The sequence below is a fragment of the Theropithecus gelada genome, chromosome 1 (genome assembly GCF_003255815.1).
Source record: "Theropithecus gelada isolate Dixy chromosome 1, Tgel_1.0, whole genome shotgun sequence".
In the NCBI taxonomy this organism is placed as follows: domain Eukaryota; kingdom Metazoa; phylum Chordata; class Mammalia; order Primates; family Cercopithecidae; genus Theropithecus; species Theropithecus gelada.
Window position 1 is genome coordinate 32110876 of NC_037668.1, and position 18431 is coordinate 32129306.

Sequence of the window (18431 nt, forward strand, 5' to 3'; positions counted from 1 at the left end):
TGGCGCTAGTAAACTCAGCTGTTGTTAAGAGGGTTCCCCACCCTCTCAGATCCTTAAACCAAAGAGAAAATTCCAGCCTTGCCGGTGCAACACAACCCGGGGACTCAGGCACGACTTCAACAGCGTAGCGGACGCAAGTGTTTATAAAAAGGCATAGATGCTTAGATGCCGTCGCTTAAGAAAATATACTGTTCTTCTTCCTTTCTGGGGGCCAGTCCCCCTCCCTGAGGCCGCTGCTGGGGGCTAAAGGCTATCAGAAACTCCAGACTTTATTTTTGCTTGAACAAACTTCTCCCACCATGCTGCCTTAGTGCGGTCTGAGCAGGACCCACCGCGGGTCGCACAAGGAAGGAGGATTATAAGCAGACGGCAGGAATGTGTAGGGAGCTGCAGTCGTAATTTATGACAGGCCCTGCAGGAAGGGGCCTGCAGTACAGTAAATGCGCAATTTGTGACGCCCTCGAGCCAGGAGCCGGCCCAGGCTGGGTCCGCAGACGCCCGGTTCCCACCGCAGCCGGCCTTTGTCCCGGGAAGTCGCCTGACCCCGCCGGCCAGGAACAGTGGCGTTCTCGGCGCGTCTGGCTGATAAGGCCTTTGTGACACCGGGGACAGGCTGTAAAAACGCAGCCGGCTTTTGTCTGCACCTCAGCGCCGCTGGCAAGGGCGGGGCCTGCGACTTCGGAAAAGTTTGCGCGGATTCTCGTTCACCTCTGACCCCCAGAGCAGTTGGAGGCAGGTCGGGGACCCCCGCCCCGCCCCGCCCCGCCTCGGGCCCTGCGATCAGCAATAATAACGATTAATTCCGACTGCGGCTCCAAGTTCCGTGGCCAAGGCGCCCTCCTCCTGCAGGTCCCGGGCCAGGGAGGGGGCGCCCGCGGCCCAGCCGCCCTCCCGCGGCGGCGGCTCCAGGGCAGTGTCTGCGCCGGAGGGCAGGGTCTCCAGGCACATCTGGTGCCCTCGGAGCCGGAGTGGGGTCCCAGGAGACACGGGGGCCCTCGGATTGGGGGAAGAGGGGGGAAGGGGTTTCCTTCCGCAGCCCCGTGGATCAGAGGAGGGAGGCTTGGCGCCCTCGGAGCTGGAGTGGGGGATCCCTGGAGGACCAGCACCCTTGGGTGGGGGGCATCCCAGAAGATCTGGCTGCCGTGGGAGGGTAGGGTGTAGAGAAGGGAGTCTGGGCGGTGTCCTGGGAGTGTCTGTGGGCTTCAGAGAGGGGATGGGTTGGGGGCGGGGGTCAGGGGAGTCTCGGAGGCTCTCGGAGGGGGCCAGGCGGAGGATCCAGGAGGGCCGCCACCAGCCCCTGTCTGCCCACCAGCCCTCTGCCCGCCACTGGAGCGGAGCTGAGCAGCGGGGTGGGCCGGAGGATGCCAGAGGTCTCACATCAGGACCCTCCATGTTGGGGGGGGTGCGGCCTGGAGCCAAGGGGTGGGAGGCAGGGGTCCACATCACCCTCTAACAGGGACCCTTGAGAAGCCTCCGATGCGCCCGCTGACCCTCCTCTCTCCTGCCCAGTGCCCGGGCCAGGCCACCTGCCCCAGGGGCGTCAGCCAGGCCGGACACTCAGCAGCCCCTTCCACCTGCGTCTGCTACAATGCTACCCGCAGCACAGCTCACAGGGTCACCCGGGCTTTGTCCCAGCTGGTGCTTCTCATCCTGCACTTTGGATCCAATTTTCTAATACAGTGGCTCAAGTTTCTTTTTCGAAAAAGAGACAATTATTCAGCCACTGTGTGATTTTATTTTTTGATAAGATGATACAAAACTGGGGTCCTGATAACAATGGGTTTAATTGAAGAAGTTACTGTGGGCCAATTTCTCCTCTCCACTTTTACATCTCCTCATAGTTTTAGCAACTTACATGACGCACCCTAAGGGAACTTCACACACTGCTGAGAGAGGCTGTGCGCCTGCTATCCTCCTGCGTGCAGTTCCTGTCTGGGTGTCTTGGGAGTAACAGACACTGGGCGTTACAGTCATGCTGTGGCTTCTGTGTGTCCTTTGAGAGTTCCTTGGTGTCATTCTGGAGTCAGTTTGGGACTGGCAGACTGTAGTGAAATCCACAATGTGGGGGTCATGGGGAGGAGCATGCAGGGGCCATGCCCAGCCCTGTCTTGGGGGTGCCAAGCTGTGTCCAGCCACAGACCCCAGCCAGGTCCAGCTACTCGAGAGCCTGGCCTGACACAGGATGGTCAGTGGGGATGGGAGTGTCACCCACAAGGAGGGCCATGTCCCCTCCATCCCTGGGAGCTCTTCCTTTCTGAGTCTACAACCACTCTGTTTTCTTGGAGGAGCCTCAGCCCCAGGTCCCGCAGGGGCAGGTGGATTTTCCTTGGGCTCCTCCCCAGCCTCGAAGCCAGTCCTTCGGCCAGGACTGCAGGTCCCTGGAAGTTCCCCAGTTACTGTGATCAGAAGAGAGTCTCAAACACCCACATGTGCGGGGTGGGCAATGATTCTCCCAAGAGAAACACACCTACCGCCAGACACTCCCAGACCAAAGACGCAGGGTTTCTGGTGTTGGCGGCACAGCTCACGCCCTGACCCAGGCCTCAGATGGCCCAGCCTCCCCTTTCTGAGCTTCTAATTTTCTTCATCTCGACCACCACGTCCACACCCCTAGACAACCTCCTCTTTTCAGGAGGCCCCTGGCAAGCCACGGTGACATAGCCCCCAACAGCACTGCTCAGTGAGTAGAGTTCCAAATGGAGGTCCCCTCGCCCCCAGGGCTTGACCAGGCTGCAGAATCTACCTGAGCCCACCAGTTCTCAAGGGTGTCCTCCATCCCAGACTCTCGCCTGTGGGGTCAGCCTCAAGGCGCCAAGTTGACAGTGGGCACACAGTCCTGCCCACCCCAGCCATCCTGGCTGATGGCATCCCCACTCATGGAAGAACCACAGCCCCGTGTCCTGACCCACTGGCCAGGCTCAGCTCATGGCCACTTTCAGAAACAACCAGATTCACTCCACACCCTGAGCTCCCCCTCCCCCACCACCACTGGCAACGGGTGTCTCACTTACATACATGAAATTGAACCAAAGAAACTTGAGAACCCACCCAGGTGGGCTCTTGGTGGAAGCAGGGCTCTGCTGTGCCCCCAGGACACCCCCAGCTGGGAACTTTGATGCGGATCCTACCTATTTAGTCAGCCACCCCCTTTATGAATATCCTAAAACCCAATAAAGCAAATTAAAAGGGGACGCAATTCCTTCTGCGCATACTCTGCAAAAGTTCCAGAGGAGACCCTCTTGGTGGCAATTAGAGGAAAATCAAGTGCAGGCTGAGCTGCGTCCACAGTGTGAGGGCTGAGTGTGCACTGAGAGGCTCTCTAGACACCAACAAACCACACTCACCCTTTCTCTCTGGTCTCTCCATCCTAGATTTACTATAAAGTCATTAAGGACATTGAGCCAGGTGAGGAGCTGCTGGTGCACGTGAAGGAAGGCGTCTACCCGCTGGGCACAGTGCCGCCCTGCCTGGACGGTAAGACCCCTCCCCCGAACTGGGCCACGGCCCCTGGGAGACCCCAGCCCACCCGGAAGAGGAGCAGACGCCTGGGAGGACCCAGGGCCTCTCATCACCTCAAGCCACCTAATGAGGGCCACGCGGCCCCCAACTGCCGGGTGCCTCCATTTTTGCAGACCCCAGGCCGGCAGAAATTGCCCGCCCCCGCAAAGGCTCAACCTAATGGCTTTCTTGTTCCTCTTCCCTGGGGCACCCAGGAGGTGCACCCAGAATTTAAGAAGGGCTTCGGGCAGTGGGCGAACTGATGCCCAGTGGATTACAGCTTTGCAGTGTTAGGGTCCCAGGTGGTTTTTTTAAACTATGTTTTATTATTGCTATTGTTCTTATTAGCAGCAGCAACGGCAGCCTTTGCTTTCCCCGGTACTTAAGTGAACAAACACCGAGCCAGTTCTGTAGCTTCGAAGCATTTCTGGCTGCCCCAGAGTTCTCTGTGCTTTGGAAAGATTTTGTTTCATTGAAGAGAGTAGATGATGGCATGTGTGTCTTTCAAAGCAAAATGTGCATCTGTAGCTAGAAGTCCAAGAGAAGTGTGAGGGGAAGTTTCATTTGGCAGAGGGAAAATGCAGGGTCTGAGGTGGGTCTCACAGTGATGCGGAGTTGCCCTGCTCTTCCGGACCGGGCTGTGGGAAGCCTTCCGAATTTCCTTTTCCCTAGATCGGCCAGCCCCTCTCTGTCGACTAGAGACAGGACAAGTGAGTTTCCCTTTCACCTTCCTCCGCACCCAAGTACAGCTGAGAGGATGCCTGAGAAAATTCCAGCCCCACACAGATGAGCTCTTCCCAGATGAAGGCTCATTCCTCTGTCCCCGGCTGTGTCCTCTGATGGGGGCACACCTCCGTCCATGGAGGGCTGGGAGCAGGGAGCAGCAGGGCAGGGATGGTCACATCATGAAGCCATGTGTCCATTCCCCTACGGGGTCCTGGAACAGCTGGCCAGGAAAGGCTCTGTGGGCAGCGGGGCCCTGGCCCATCGGCTCCATGCCGGTCCCTCTGAGCAGATGGCTCCAGAGTTCGAGCCTAACTGCTTTTCTTTGGGTGAGACCCCATAAGTGAATAGGAACGCAAGCTCCCTCCTGGCCATTTCCGGAGCTGGTGATTCCTGCTGGTGCTGCCGCCTGAAGGGAGGCCGAGTTTTCCTGCTTGCTTCTTGGACCTCCCCTCCAAACACACCAAGGCTTAATGATTAATGCGGTTCACTGCAAGTTTCTCCAAGGAACCACTCTGATTTCACGGTGACAGAATGGTGCTGGAATTAGCAGGAAGGCTTTGAGACCAGACATGGAGAACTCTGCCTTCATTTACCCTTTCCATCACCGAGCGTGGCCCAGCTAGCGGGGTCCTTCCTTGGTGCAGTATCCGTTCATGTCCCTGAGTGTCCGAAAGGAAACGACCACAGAATGACAGTTTAACAAGCGGAAGCCTATCTGCACTGTCCTCTAAAGTCTGGTTTTATTTAGGCCGTCGAGAAAAGAAAAATAAATTGTTGAGATCTGGGTAGCAGGGGGGAAGGCCTCATTTTCCTTAAAATAATTATTGAAAAGATCTATGAATCTCAGATAGCGCACAAGAGCTCCAAGAGACAAATCTACTTGACTTAAGGAGAGTGCTTGACTATGGAATTTCATTTGTACAATGAAATTTCTTTCTTCCAAAAGGTTTTTTAAAAACCTTGATTTCTGCTTCCCACCCCCCTCCAGCCCCGATATTAAATAACCTGGGTCTACATTTTCCTAATAATTTATCAAACATCTGTGGGCTAATTGCTTGCCACACATAATAGCCCAACATCAAATATTTGACTTTCCCTCCTCTTTCCTGTCAAGATCATGCCTCCCCAGTAACCGCCTCCCCCACCAGTTAAACTCTGAATCGCACAGAAAGAAAATGCAAAAATGTTCCTCACTAAGATAATTATCATAAAAAATCTTTTATCCCAACCCCAGCTCAATGCAGCCAGCCCCTTATCACTGCAGGAACTTGGAGGAGGCTCTCGAGCTCCTTTGAGCCTCGAGTCTGGTAGATTAGTACATAGACGCCACATAATTGTGAACCCCTCGGCTCTCCGGGGCCATTAGGCACTGATTTATTTTTCTGTTACATTCCTGCTCTGCCATGAAAGTTGCTGATGGAACTTCAGATAGGCAAGCGAGGCGCAGATATGACAAACAAGATGTGAGTTCACCACGGCGTTGGCTCAGCTGGCGTAGGTGACAGGTGGATGCTGTAGAGCAGCTCACGCACCCCCGCCAGATGAAGAGAGTTTCATTTCCGATCACTGTTTTTTGTGCTTTTGTCGGGAGAAGAGGGCTTGGCTGGAGATCACGTTCAGGTAGCGAAGAAGACACAGGAGACCCTTGGGGGCCAGCCTGCTTCGGGAGAACCGAACCTCTGCCCCGCAGTCCCGGGGCTGGACACATTCCCTCTGCAGAGCTGCGGCTCTGTCAGGAATGCAAGGCCCATTTTCACACAAGTGACTCAGACCATGGGGAAGCCACTTTCAGCTGCATTTGACTTTGTGTTTTGTTTTTACACTTACAATGGAGACGAAAGAATTCTCTTTCGTGAGAACTTTTTGCTCTTGGGAGAAAATAAAGAAAGTTACTTCCATTCCAATACGCTTTTCTTTTGAGAAAGCCTCACGATAATTTGCTTTTCCTCTCTCCAGAAGAGGTCAAGAGGAGGCAGTGCATGGGGCACAGAGCGAATGAGCCAGCCAGATCGTGAGATCAGAGATAATAAGATGGGAAACATTATCAGAATAGGTCATGTTCTTTCAGCATTTCTTTAAGGCAGAAGTTTCTTGTGCCGAGAAAGTGAAAATGCCATAAACTATGCCCCCGCTTCCGGTCCCTCCACGAGCCCCAGGGGTGTATTCGGGGCCGGCCTTACCTTCCTGGAAGACAGCCGGGAGACCCGTCCACACCACTCAGTCAGGGCAGGCCAGGCTCAGGTGTGTCCTGTCCCCGGCCCTGTCCTCTGATGGGGGCCCAGCTCCGTCCGTGGAGGGCTGGGGGCAGGGAGCAGCAGGGCAGGGATGGTCACTGAAGTCCGCTCCATCACGTCCAGGGCACCCTCCAAAGCCATTGGAGTGAGAATCAGACTGGATTCTCACTTGCGATCTAAATTTTTATTTTCATCCCAAATTCTAAATGAGAACTGGAAAAAATAAGTTGGTCAGTAATATGAGTAGGTGGGGCTGGCATTTCTTCTTGTCTTTGTTTTCAAATTTCAACTTCTGTGATTGTTCTTCACTGGGTCCAGAAAGAGTAAAATAAAAGCTGGCATTTCTAACTGAATCACGATGCTGGCTGGAGGCCCCCATCTCAGCCTCCTTCCAGCCCGGGACGTTGGAATCCACCCACAGGCAGCTTCCCGGGTCTGCGGGTTGGCTGTGCTCCGCAGTGGTCTTGGTGCCCAGATCTGCAGGGCTTGTTCCCCAGTGAAAATCCCAATTTCTGAAGACAAGGGAAGGCCTGAGAGGGCGTGACGGTGAGCATCCCTCTGTCACAGGCTCACCTCGCTTTCCCCAAAACCCTCAGTGGGAAATTGGGGCCCTGGCAGCCCTGCTTCCTGGGCCCCAAAACCATGGGCAGGCTTCAGGCCCACCTCTTCCTTGAAAAAGCAACTCAGTCTCGCCCAGCCTCAGTTTGCCAGTTCTGAAGCGGGCATGCGAATACCATCGCCCTTCCCTGGGTGCTCGCAGGTCCGTGCAAGGCTTCAGTGCCAGGATTCTCTTAAGCTCTGAGGACAGGACCTGACACATGGGGCTCCCACCAGACCCCAGGGGTCAGCCTTGCCACCCACATCATTTGCACATTGAGCACTTTCTGAACAATCTGCAGGCCTGAATCACATTTCAAGGTGGTATTTTGTAGACTTCTGGGGTGAGTATTTCTCACCCACCTCCTCCCAGTCTGTGCACCCTATCCAAGGATCCCCCCAGTCCGTGCACCCTGTCCAAGGATCCCTTCTGTCTGAGGATCCCTCCTGTCCGAGGATCCCTTCTGTCTGAGGATCCCCCCAGTCCATGCTCCCTGTTTGAGGATCCCTCCATCTGAGGATCCCTCCTTGCAGCTCCTAGGTGGGTTTGGTTTGTTCAGCGAGCATCTGGGAAGCTCTGAGTGGCAGCCTTCCCCAGAGAGGTTTGGGACGGAGGCTTCCAAGCCCCAGAGAACAGAGCTGAGGTGTGGACGGCAGTCCTGTGGGAAGTGGACTACGCAGGCTCTGGGCATCCTCTGGCTTTTTTCCCTTCATGATCTTGTTTTCCCCCAAACCAGTGCTTTCCTGAGGTTCAGGTTAGCGAGCAGGACCAGGACGCCTGGACACCGGCTGAGAACGAAATCTGTGTTTCATGCATCTTGACCGGCAGTGGTGCCTGCCCACTCACCCCCAGTGCGCACACCCCCGGGGCTCCTCTCGGCCAGGCACCCTTCCCTGTCAGCCAGATACTCACCTCTGTCCAAAGACGGCAGTGAAAATCACATCTGGAGAGCTGGCATCTGTGCCTTGGTTGGCAAGGGTAGGGGGGTGCCATCCAGTATGCCTGCTGTGGTCTCTCAGGGCCAGCACCCTGCTGGAATCCCCACCCGGGCACCTGAGGCTCAAGGAGCCAGGCTCTGAGGACTTGCCAGGGGTGCTGGGGTGGCCCAGGCCAAATAGCAGCATCTCCACCCTTAGGCTCAGGGAAGCTTCCAGTCAGCAAGGAGGTGCCACTTCTGGCAACCCCCGCACTGCCCAGACTGCAAAGCTGCCCACCCTTTCCTTAGGACTCTAAAGGCCTATGACTGTGGTGGTCTCTCCGACACAGGGAGGGCACAGGAAGTGACGGCTCTCTTCCATCTGCCCCCATCCCCTCCTCTCCTCAGCAATCCTTAGGTTCAGGCCTTTGAGCCAACGTTCAGACCAAGTTCATTAAGACTCTGCTCAGCGCTGGGCACTGGGTCAGTCCTTGTGCACATGCATACACACCCAAACACACATTCCCACAAGCACACAAATGCACACACACAGATCACATGCACACACACATCACATGCACACAAACACAAACATGCACGTTAGCATATGCACATTCATATACAAGCATGTGTACACATATTCACACGTGCACAACTGCACACCCACTGGTGCACACAGACAGGTCAACACACAATGTGCATGTTCACACACGTTCACACGCACATGTGTGCACATCAAACACACATGCACACATAATACACGGTCACCCATGCACACAAACATATATGTATAATATGCACTTATGTATACATAACACAAATGCACACACATGCAGACAGAAACACATGCATTCACACTATGCACCCACATGAACACACGGGTGCTCACATACCTAAACACAAAGGCATACACAAACCACACATGTGCAGGTATGAAAACATGCCAGTACACACAAATATTCACACATGTAGGTGCATGCAGAAACACACCCTCACACACATGCACATGCGTACCCATGCAGCCCCACACAAACATGGGTGTAAGTGCATAGACACGCACACACAGTCACACAAAGATGCACAAATGTGGATGCAGATACGCTGATATTCACACTTACATGTGTACACACAGCTGCATGCTCACACCCAAGACGCCCCCATGCACTCACACACTGGTGCACACACCATTGTTCAGTTCATTTGGGAAAGAGCTCAGTGCCAGCGTTCTTTCCAAGCTGGGGGCTGAGGCGTCTTGCGGGGAGGGGCCTCCTGTCTTAGACGGAAGGCTGTGGCCCAGCTGCTGCAGGCAGGGGAGGCGGGGACGGGCCCAGAGCCCCCCACCAGGATGACAGCTCCAGGCCGGTTGTTTGGCTTGGCAAGGCGGTCAGGATGCAGCCTCGTAAACTTAATAATAGCTGCCCCCCTTTTAATTTGTTTGACCTTGACGACAATAATTTATTATATGCACTGGAGCTCTGTCATCGTTTTTCTCCTGATTCATAAACAAAGCACTTGGCCCGGCTTCCTCCTCCACTCCCAAGCTCGGGGCCTTCTCCAGCCCACGGTGGCTGCCTGAGGCACAGGCAGGGCCGGGTGTCACTCGGGGCTCCCGCTGAGGCACAGATTCGGGGGTCCTTTGGTGCTGCCCAGGGCTGGGCCCTGGGGACTCCACATGCCTGTTTCCAGGGCAGGCTGGTGGGCCCCAGGATGAACCCTGGCAGGAGGCAGAGCAGGGCTGGCCAGCCTGGGTGCAGGTCCTGGGGCACCGTGGTGAAGGGGCCAGGTCTCCAGAGTCCCCTAGGAGCCCTGGGCTGGGTCTCTGGCTCTGTCACCACCGCCTCGTTCTGTCTCTTGCAGAGGAGCCCACGTTCCGCTGTGACGAGTGTGACGAACTCTTTCAGTCCAAGCTGGACCTGCGGCGCCACAAGAAGTACACGTGTGGCTCGGTGGGGGCTGCGCTCTACGAGGGCCTGGCTGAGGAGCTCAAGCCCGAGGGCCTTGGAGGTGGCAGCGGCCAAGCCCACGAGTGCAAGGACTGTGAGCGGATGTTCCCCAACAAGTACAGGTGCTGCGCCCTCCTCTGAGTCTTCCCCACCTCCCTTCCCCCGCCTTGCCCCCCAACAGGTGGAGACAAAGGGCCCCCTAGTGGGACACACCCTGGGGGATATGCACCCCTGGGGGGACACTGCAGAGCAGGTGCAGGGTCCCGTGGCCAGAGCCGCAGGTGTCCCCTGGCTCTGACCGCAAATGTCCTGGCCCCAGAAATCTACCTTCTAGGCTCGTGGCCCTGCCTACCAGCCTGCTATGGGGAGAAACTAGAAAGGAGAAAAACTCAGGCCAGAGCCGAGACCTGCAGCCACTCAGCCCAAGGCTACTTCTGTAATAAGGTCCTAGGCCGGGATGGGGGTGGCAGCACCCACCACTGAGGGATTCATGGCGGCCCCACCCTCCGGACACAGGAACGACTCCCTCTCAGATGGTAGGCAAGAGCGGGAAGGGGTCACCCCTGTCCCCAAGACACCAGCCCTGCTCCCCACCGGGTGGCAGCGGCCTGTCCCAGGAGGGGCTTCAGAGACATGAGCGGGCCCACACTGGCCCTCCCCTGCCCTAAGACCAGGCAGGAGCCAGGATCTGGGACCTGGGCGGCCTTAGGGACCTGTGACCCCCTGGAACAACAAGATTCCTGGTCTCTCTGGGGAGTAAAACCAGGACATTCAGTCCAGTGCTGCCAGGAGCTGTGGAGACTTTTCCAGCATGGGCCCCTCCTCCTGCCTTTGAGGGTTTCCTCCAGGACAGCCTCGCAAAGTCAGAGCAAAGCCCATCAGGCCACTAACCGCCTATGTGATTGCTGGGGATTACCGCCCATCCCCGCGCCACTCCCTGGGGACGGCAAACCCTCCACCTGGAACAGATGACTGAGAAAATAAGCGTTTGGGCAAATCCCGACTGCGGCCCTTCCCAGTAAACGCCGCTCAAGAGGGTCCGTGTTTTCTTTACATAAACACATAAATCACAATTAACAACAGGGGAAAAGATACAGTCTCCTGATGCTCGGGAACCAGGCGTTTCTGATCTGAATGGATGGCTGGGCCCCATAATTAACGAGCCGTGATATATCACTGCTTTGCTCATGAAGATTAACGGTCATCCCTGGGACGGGGGAAGCCGGGGGTCCCCCGAGAGCAGGGAATTAGAGCAACTCCTTCATCCAAGTGCAGCGGCCCCTCCGAGCAGCTGTGCTCTGCACCCTTCCGTGTCACCTGGAGACCCCCGAGTGACTCCCGGCCTGCCTCCTTGGTGTGTGCCCAGCACTCAGAGGGGCGTCCTTGGATTTTGGGGACTTGCCCCACTCCTGGGTTCATGCCAGCGTTGAACCCCTTTTTTTCTTAGGCCTAAGCTTAGCCTCAAGGTCAGGACCATCTTGAGAGGCACCTGGGGGTGTGGGCCGGGATCCAGCCCTGCCTCCAGCCGCCCTGGGGGTGGTCTTGGGTGAGGGGTAGAACCGTCCAGGTGCCAGCTTCCTCATCTGCTAGGGGAAGGCCACTTCTGCCCCTTACACCCCGGCCATCACAGAGAGGAGGTGGGCAGGGAGACACCAGCATGTGCTCTGTCCCCCGGCAGTGTGGTGGGGGCTCCGAAGGGGCACTGGGAACAAGCTGTGCGGGGTTGGGGTCCCGTCCTGGGCAGAGGGTAGGTAGTTGGGCCCCACAGTAAGCCCCATCCTCTGCACAGCCTGGAGCAGCACATGGTCATCCACACGGAGGAGCGTGAGTACAAATGCGACCAGTGCCCCAAGGCCTTCAACTGGAAGTCCAACCTCATCCGCCACCAGATGTCCCACGACAGCGGCAAACGCTTCGAATGTGAAAACTGCGTGAAGGTAACATGCAGGGCAGCCGCATCTGAACCCCGCCACAGCGGGAGGCTGCAGACGGGCGCCCACTCCCATGCTCCCTACACCCCCTGGTCCAAATGCAGATGGAGTGCGGCAGAGTGGGTAGGAGGCCCCTGTGGTGGCTCAGGCCCTTCCGTGTTACTAGGAAGGAAAGGAAGTCTCAGGGAAGACTGTGTCCCCCAGGTCAGAAGGATCAGGGCCGAGACCAGAACCCAGGCCCCTCCCGGGCACAGCTCCTGTCCTCCCGCCAGTATGGAAGGAAGAGGCTGCGGGGCTGAGCCTCCACCCCCAGCCCGCCAGGGTCGCAGCGCCGCAGCTGAAAACGCTTTCTGCAGCCCTGTCTCACGCAGCCTCAGTTCAGTCATTGTTCTTGAGGAGAGCAGCTGGGAAGGCTCCGTGGCTCACTTAAGGCCATCCAGCGGGTCCTGGCTACAGCAGAGACCTGTCCCTGCTCGGTGCAGACCGCAACGTGGCAAGGGAGACAGGCAGGGCCCTGCTCTCACGGCTGGTTGGTCCGGCAGCCAGAACCAGGCCAAGGCGGGTTCCAGGCAGGGCACGAGCCAACGGCCTCCGTCTCCCCAGGTGTTCACGGACCCCAGCAACCTTCAGCGGCACATCCGCTCGCAGCACGTGGGCGCCCGGGCCCACGCCTGTCCTGACTGTGGGAAGACCTTCGCCACGTCCTCCGGCCTCAAGCAGCACAAGCATATCCACAGCACGGTGAAACCTTTCATATGTAAGTGGTCGCCCAGCCTGGCTGCCCGCCCTCCGAGTGCTCGGATACTGTGGGGGTCGGGCCGAGGTGTGCCGTCCCCCAAGGTCTCCCCCACTCCAGGGGACCCCAGTTTGTTCTGAAAACATCTTGGCAGGTTCTGACATCTGTGCCATGTGCAGCCTGTTCCCCAGCAGGCACCCTCCGAGTTTGTCCCTCACTGCTCCCCCTGCCCATCCCGTCCTCCTCCACGGCTCCCTTTGCTTCGCCTCACAGGGGCTGGAGGGGGGCAGCAGGTGATGGGAGGGACCAGGGTCCTGCAGAAGAAGCTGGACCCTCCCTCCCTGTGGCTACTCCCGTCCCGCGAACTCACTCCCCACCCATGCCGAACTGCAGAACGGCGTGTTTCTGTGCTGCCCTGCACGTGGCAGTCCCAGAGGACACCCACGGGGATTGTCAGGGTGGTGTTTCTAGGGCGCCCTGTGTGTGCCCAGCGCTGTTCCAGTGCGGGGCCAGCCCTAAATAAAAGAGCAGCCGTCTTTATGGGGCTCCTCGCACACCAACGGGAGAAGACAGGCAAGCCAGATAAGCAAGGCGGCAGGCACGGCTCTGGGTGCAGCGGTGCAGGGTTACAGCCTCACAGGGGGCCGGGCTGGCAGCCTGGCATGGGAGCTGTGCCTGCCTGTTCGATGAGAGGCGTTCCAGCAGAGATGCAAGGAGAGTGAGCCCTGGGCACCTGTGGAGGAGGCTCAGGAGGGAGCTGTGAGCATAGAGGCCCCGAGGCCAGGGTTTGTTTAAGGAGTGAGTGAGGGGAGTGAGAAGAAAGGGCCGGGGGTGGCTCATGCCTGTAATCTCAGGACTTTGGGCAGCCCAGGCAGGACGATCACCTGAGGCCAGGAGTTTAAGACCAGCCTAAGCAACATAGTAAGACCCCGTGTCTACCGATTAAAAAAAAAAGTTATTTAATTAGCCAACCATGTGAGTGTGTGCCTGTGGCCTCAGCTACTCAGGGGGCTAAGGGCGGGAGGATGTCCTGAGCCCAGGAATTCAAGGCTGCAGTAAGCCAAGATCACACTACTGCAATCCAGCCTGGGCAACAGAGCAAGACTCTCTGTCTGTAAAGAAATAAAAATAAATAAGAGAGAGGTAAGATGTCACTGGGGCCGGGTCCCAGGACCCTTGCAGGCCAGTGCAGGGACTTTGACCCTGATTCTCAGTGAAGTCAGAGGCCTCTGAAGCGTCCTGTCTGCTGGGCCTTGTGCCGAGTCATCAGTTCACACACACGTTGTGTCAAGTCATCGCTTCCCAAGCATTCTTACGTGGCATCCTCACAAAAGCCTGAGATTGGGGCCCTTCTGTCTCCAGCTGTCATAGGAGGAAAGTGAGGCCACAAGATGTTAAGTGGCTGTGCACTCAAGGCCAGGCTGTGGAGCCCAAATTTTAGCTCCGGGAGCCCAGCTCCTGGCCCCTGGCTGGGTGATTTGAACCTTCCAGACTCTGTTGCATCAGCATGGAGAGGAGGGGTGCTGGGAGCTTGGGAACTTGGGCTCAGGTATTCTTGCTGATGTAGGACCACTCAGGCACTAACCACTTGCACAAGAACTGTGCCCGCCAGCCAGCCAGGCCCTGTCAGCACCTGGACTGTGCCCGTCCCACCCATCTCCCAAGCCCCAGCGTCCAGCCGTCCTGCTAGGGGTGACTCAGCCCCCAGCCCAACCTGGGCCACATGCCCCCACCAACTGAGGAGCCAAAGGGAGACGGAGCTCTCCCTGCTGGCCGTTCCACAAGTACCGTTTTCCCATTTGCTGACCACCGATCTCCCAGGAGGAGCCTGCGCACAGTGTGCCCGGCTCTGGCGCCCCGATGCACAGTACCCCTTCCCTCTGGGAGAAGCCAGCATTGGGCAAGCTGGGCAGGAGTCAGGGGCTGGGGTTGGGGGTGACTGCTCCCAGATGCAGGTCAAGTGACTCCCACTGCGAGAGCAGCACCAGTCAGCGCCTCAGATGACAGTGCGGAGTTCTATAGCAAGCTCAGAAGCACAAACATTGGACCTAGATTTAAACGTCCTTGCCCCTCTGGGCGTGCAGACGAGCATTCTAAAGTCCCATTGCATCACATTAATGATGTGTATTCCAGGAGCTGCAGCACCCTGGGCGGCTGGAGCCTACAGTTCCCACCACGCTGCAAGCTGCTCCCCATCCCTCGTGGAGGGAGTGAGGACAGGGAAGCTCAGCTGGCCCTGCCTGGCCTCAGCGGCTCTTGCACCTCTTGTCCACACTCCTGGCTCACCTTTGTGCCTTGGCTTTTGGCTAAGGGGATAAAGCTTAAAGGAAAACCCCGGAGATGGGCAGATCGGGTTTACAAAGACCTCATTCCCTTAGAAAGTAGATCAGATACACGCAACCCAGCCCCGGTATCCCCCAGGCCGCGGCACAGCGTCCTTTGGCGCACCTGTGGAAGGGGGTCTTCAGGCTTGGAGAGGAGGATTTGCAAACAAGCGAGGGAGCCCAAATAGTGTGACCCTTTCCAGGAACGGTCAGTTGCTTGCAGGAGAGGTCACAGTCATGCAGGCACTCACGGCCAGACTCTGTGTCCACCCTTTGGGTGACACCCCCATGGCACAGGCAGATGGAAGCCCTAAGCCCCCACCTCACTGGCCACACAGACGGACGGGGTGTCATTCCTGGTGATGTCTTTCCCACCAAGGAACTCACCTGTGCACTGGGGTGTGTACACGCAAGTGTGTGTGTGCATGGGTATAAGAGAAAGGGGGGTAGGGAGAGAGGAGAGAACAGGAGAGAGAGGAAGTATATCCGGGGATGAGGTGGACAGGCTCCCACTGGGCACTTTTCAGAAAGGGCCTTTGCTCTAGTAAGTGTGTATGTGTGTACGTGTGTGTGGGGGGGCACGTGAGCTGGTGCATGTGTCGGCATGTGTGAGAGCGTGTGAGTGTGGGCACGTGAGCTGGTGCGTGTGTCGGCGTGTGTGAGAGCGTGTGAGTGTGAGCACGTGAGCTGGTGCGTGTGTTGGTGTGTGTGAGAGCGTGTGAGTGTGGGCACGTGAGCTGGTGCGTGTGTTGGAGTGTGTGAGAGCGTGTGGGCACGTGAGCTGGTGCGTGTTGGCGTGAGAGCGTGTGTGGGCACGTGAGCTGGCACATGTGTCAGCGTGTGTGAGAGTGTGAGTGTGGGCTCCTGAGCTAGTGCGTGTGTGCATGTGTCAGCATGAGAGTGTGAGTGTGGGCACATGAGCTGGTGCGTGTGTGCGTGTGTCGGCATGTGTGAGAGTGTGAGTGTGGGTGCGTGAGCTGGTTCATATGTCAGTGTGTGAGAGAGTGTGGGTGCATGAGCTGGTGTGTGTGTCGGCATGTGTGAGATTGTGTAAGTGTGGGCACGTGAGCTGGTGCAAGTGTGTGCGTGTCGGCGCAAGTGAGAGTGTGGTCACATGAGCTGGTATGTGTCAGCACATGTGAGTGTGAGTGTAGGTGCGTGAGCTGGTGCATGTGTTGGCACGTGTGTGGGCGCGTGAGCTGGTCCATGTGTTGACATGTGTGAGAGCGTGAGTGTGGGCACGTGAGCTGGTGTGTGTGTCAGCACATGTGAGAGTGTGTGAGTGTGGTCGCATGAGCTGGTGTGTGTGTCGATGTGTGTGAGAGCGTGAGTGTGGGCACGTGAGCTGGTGCGTGTGTTGGTGTGTGTGAGTTGTGCAGGATTGAGTGTGAGTGTGCATTCACACAGATACCCTGCGAGGAGAAGAAACTGCTGTCCAGAGCAAGCACCAGCCTGGACCCTTCCCATCTCGGCAGGACCCGGGGGGGCTCCCTCTGCAGGCGCTGGCCCCAGGTCCGGTTCACTGGCTGCCCAGGCCGTCCTCCACCCTTTCAGGTCACTGCCTCCCTCTGCCAGCTCTGAGCCAGCTGAGGCCATCCCCAGGGTTCAGGACCTGCCCCTGCACAGACCCCAGTCTCTCCAGTCGCCTCCTCTTCCCCAGTCCTTCTGCACATCTCCCTACTTCAGGGCCCTCCATCAGTGAGGATGGGTGGGAACCAAAGGTCCCTGAGCCCAGGCACAGCCGCTGGCCTGGGAGGCTCCTCCTTGGAGCTGCCCTGGGCCAGAGGCTGCTCAAAGCCAGTCTCCAAGTCAGGATGGCAGTAGCCACTGACCAGGCACCACTAGGGCCTGGCAAAGGCCAGGATACAGCCAGGGTGTGCTGGTTTGGCCGGCAGAGCTGAGCGCCTCCCCAAGGGCCAGGAAGGTGACCGAGGGGTATTTACAGGCCCTCTCTGTGGAGGGTCACCTGTCCATCAGCCGCCCTCCAGAGAGGGCAGATTTGATAAAATGAGACCAAGTTCTTCTCCCCTCAGCCTTGCAAACGCCCCGCCAGGCTGGACGAGCAGGAGGGTAGAGCAGTTAATATAAATAGATGTTGTGATGAAAGAACATGATAATCTCAGGGGAAAAGCTCCCAGCTGGAATCGAAGGAGATCAGGCCGCTGACCATTTCTGGTGAGCGAGAAGCTTGCTGAAATCATTGTTTCCACTGTGCTGTGTTTAGGAAGCAAATCGTCCTACAGAGAGAGACAGACACTCGCCAGGGTGTGTGTGTGTGTGGTGTGTGCATGTGTGGTGTGTGCGTGTGCGCATGTGTGTGCGTGTGTGTGGTGGGTGTGCATGTGTGTTGTGTGTGGTTGTGTGTGGTGAGGGGGGTGTGTGGTGTATGTGTGTAAGTGTGGTGTGTGTGTGGTGTGTGTATGTGCACGTGTGTGTGTGGTGTGGGTGTGTGTGGCGTATGTGTGCATGTGTGTGGTGTGTGGTTGTGTGTGTGGTGTGTGTGGGTGTGGGTGTGGTGTGTATGTGCGTGTGTGTGGTGTGTGTGGCGTGTGTGTGTGCGCGTGTGTGCATGTGCATGCGTGTGTGCGTGTGTGGTGTGTGTGGTGTATGTATGCTATGTATGGTGTGTGGTCGCGTGTGTGGTGTGTGTGTGATGTGTGTGTGTGGTGTATGTGTACATGTGTGTGGTGTGTGTGGGGGTGTGTGGTGTGTGTGTATGTGAGTGTGTGTGGTGTGTGTGTGCGTGTGGGGTTGTGGTTGTGTGTGTGCGTGTGTGTGGAGGGGTGTGCGTGTGTGTGTGCTGTGTGTGCATGTGTGGTGTGTGTGTGCATGTGTATGAATGTGGTGTGTGCTTGTGTGTGTGCACGTGTAGATGTGTGTGTGTTCCTCCCTTTCTTCTTAGAAAAACAAGAGGCAAAAGACAAGCTGGCAATTTGGTGACACCCGTTCACAGGCCTTTAGGAAAATGGTCGGAACCCCCAGGCCGCTGGGTCCTGGAGTCTGGCCAGGCCGGCACTGCCCTCTCCTGTTGAGAGAAGATGCTGGCACTCGCCAGCCAGAGCTGGGCACGGCAGCTTCCATTCCAGTCTGAGGAGGTACCCAGTAGCAGGATTTTCACTTTTCTCAGGCAGGGAATAGTCCCTCTGCATGGGGCTCCTGCCCAGGGTGACCTCCTATCCATGTCCACCTCGAGCCATCTCCAAAGGGTGGCCGAGTACCGCCAGGAGCCCCAAAGTCTGAGCTCCCTGAGTTGGGGCCTCCTGAGAACCTCAGGAACTGTCTGTGTCACCCCAGAGGCTACCTTCTCTGGGGTGCAGGCAGCAGGAACTGGGGCAGAGGGGGAGGCCGGAGGACACCAGGAACACTGTGAACTTCTAGAGAGGAGAAGGCCCAGTCTGCATGGTCAGCATCCTGCCCCCACCCCTCCTAGAACAGCTGCAGAAGTGAAGACGAAAGCAGGGCAGTCCCTGAGCCAGCTTGCCCTGAGTCCACTGATGGGGTGGCAGACACCATCACATGCCTTCG

The 18431-nt window shown here is 57.3% G+C and overlaps 1 protein-coding gene across 2 annotated transcripts in view; it reads left to right on the plus strand.

The window, feature by feature from the left end:
* PRDM16 (PR/SET domain 16) overlaps positions 1 to 18431 on the plus strand; it is a 360644-nt gene that overhangs the window by 317625 nt on the left and 24588 nt on the right. For both annotated transcript variants that reach the window (XR_003121231.1, XM_025397533.1), the window contains exons 5-8: positions 3372 to 3474; positions 9830 to 10037; positions 11705 to 11852; positions 12450 to 12603. Coding sequence is in view for 1 of the 2 variants with exons in the window: in XM_025397533.1 (XP_025253318.1) it covers positions 3372 to 3474; positions 9830 to 10037; positions 11705 to 11852; positions 12450 to 12603 (613 nt within the window). In the remaining variant the exon portion in view is untranslated. The remainder of the gene's footprint in view (positions 1 to 3371; positions 3475 to 9829; positions 10038 to 11704; positions 11853 to 12449; positions 12604 to 18431) is intronic.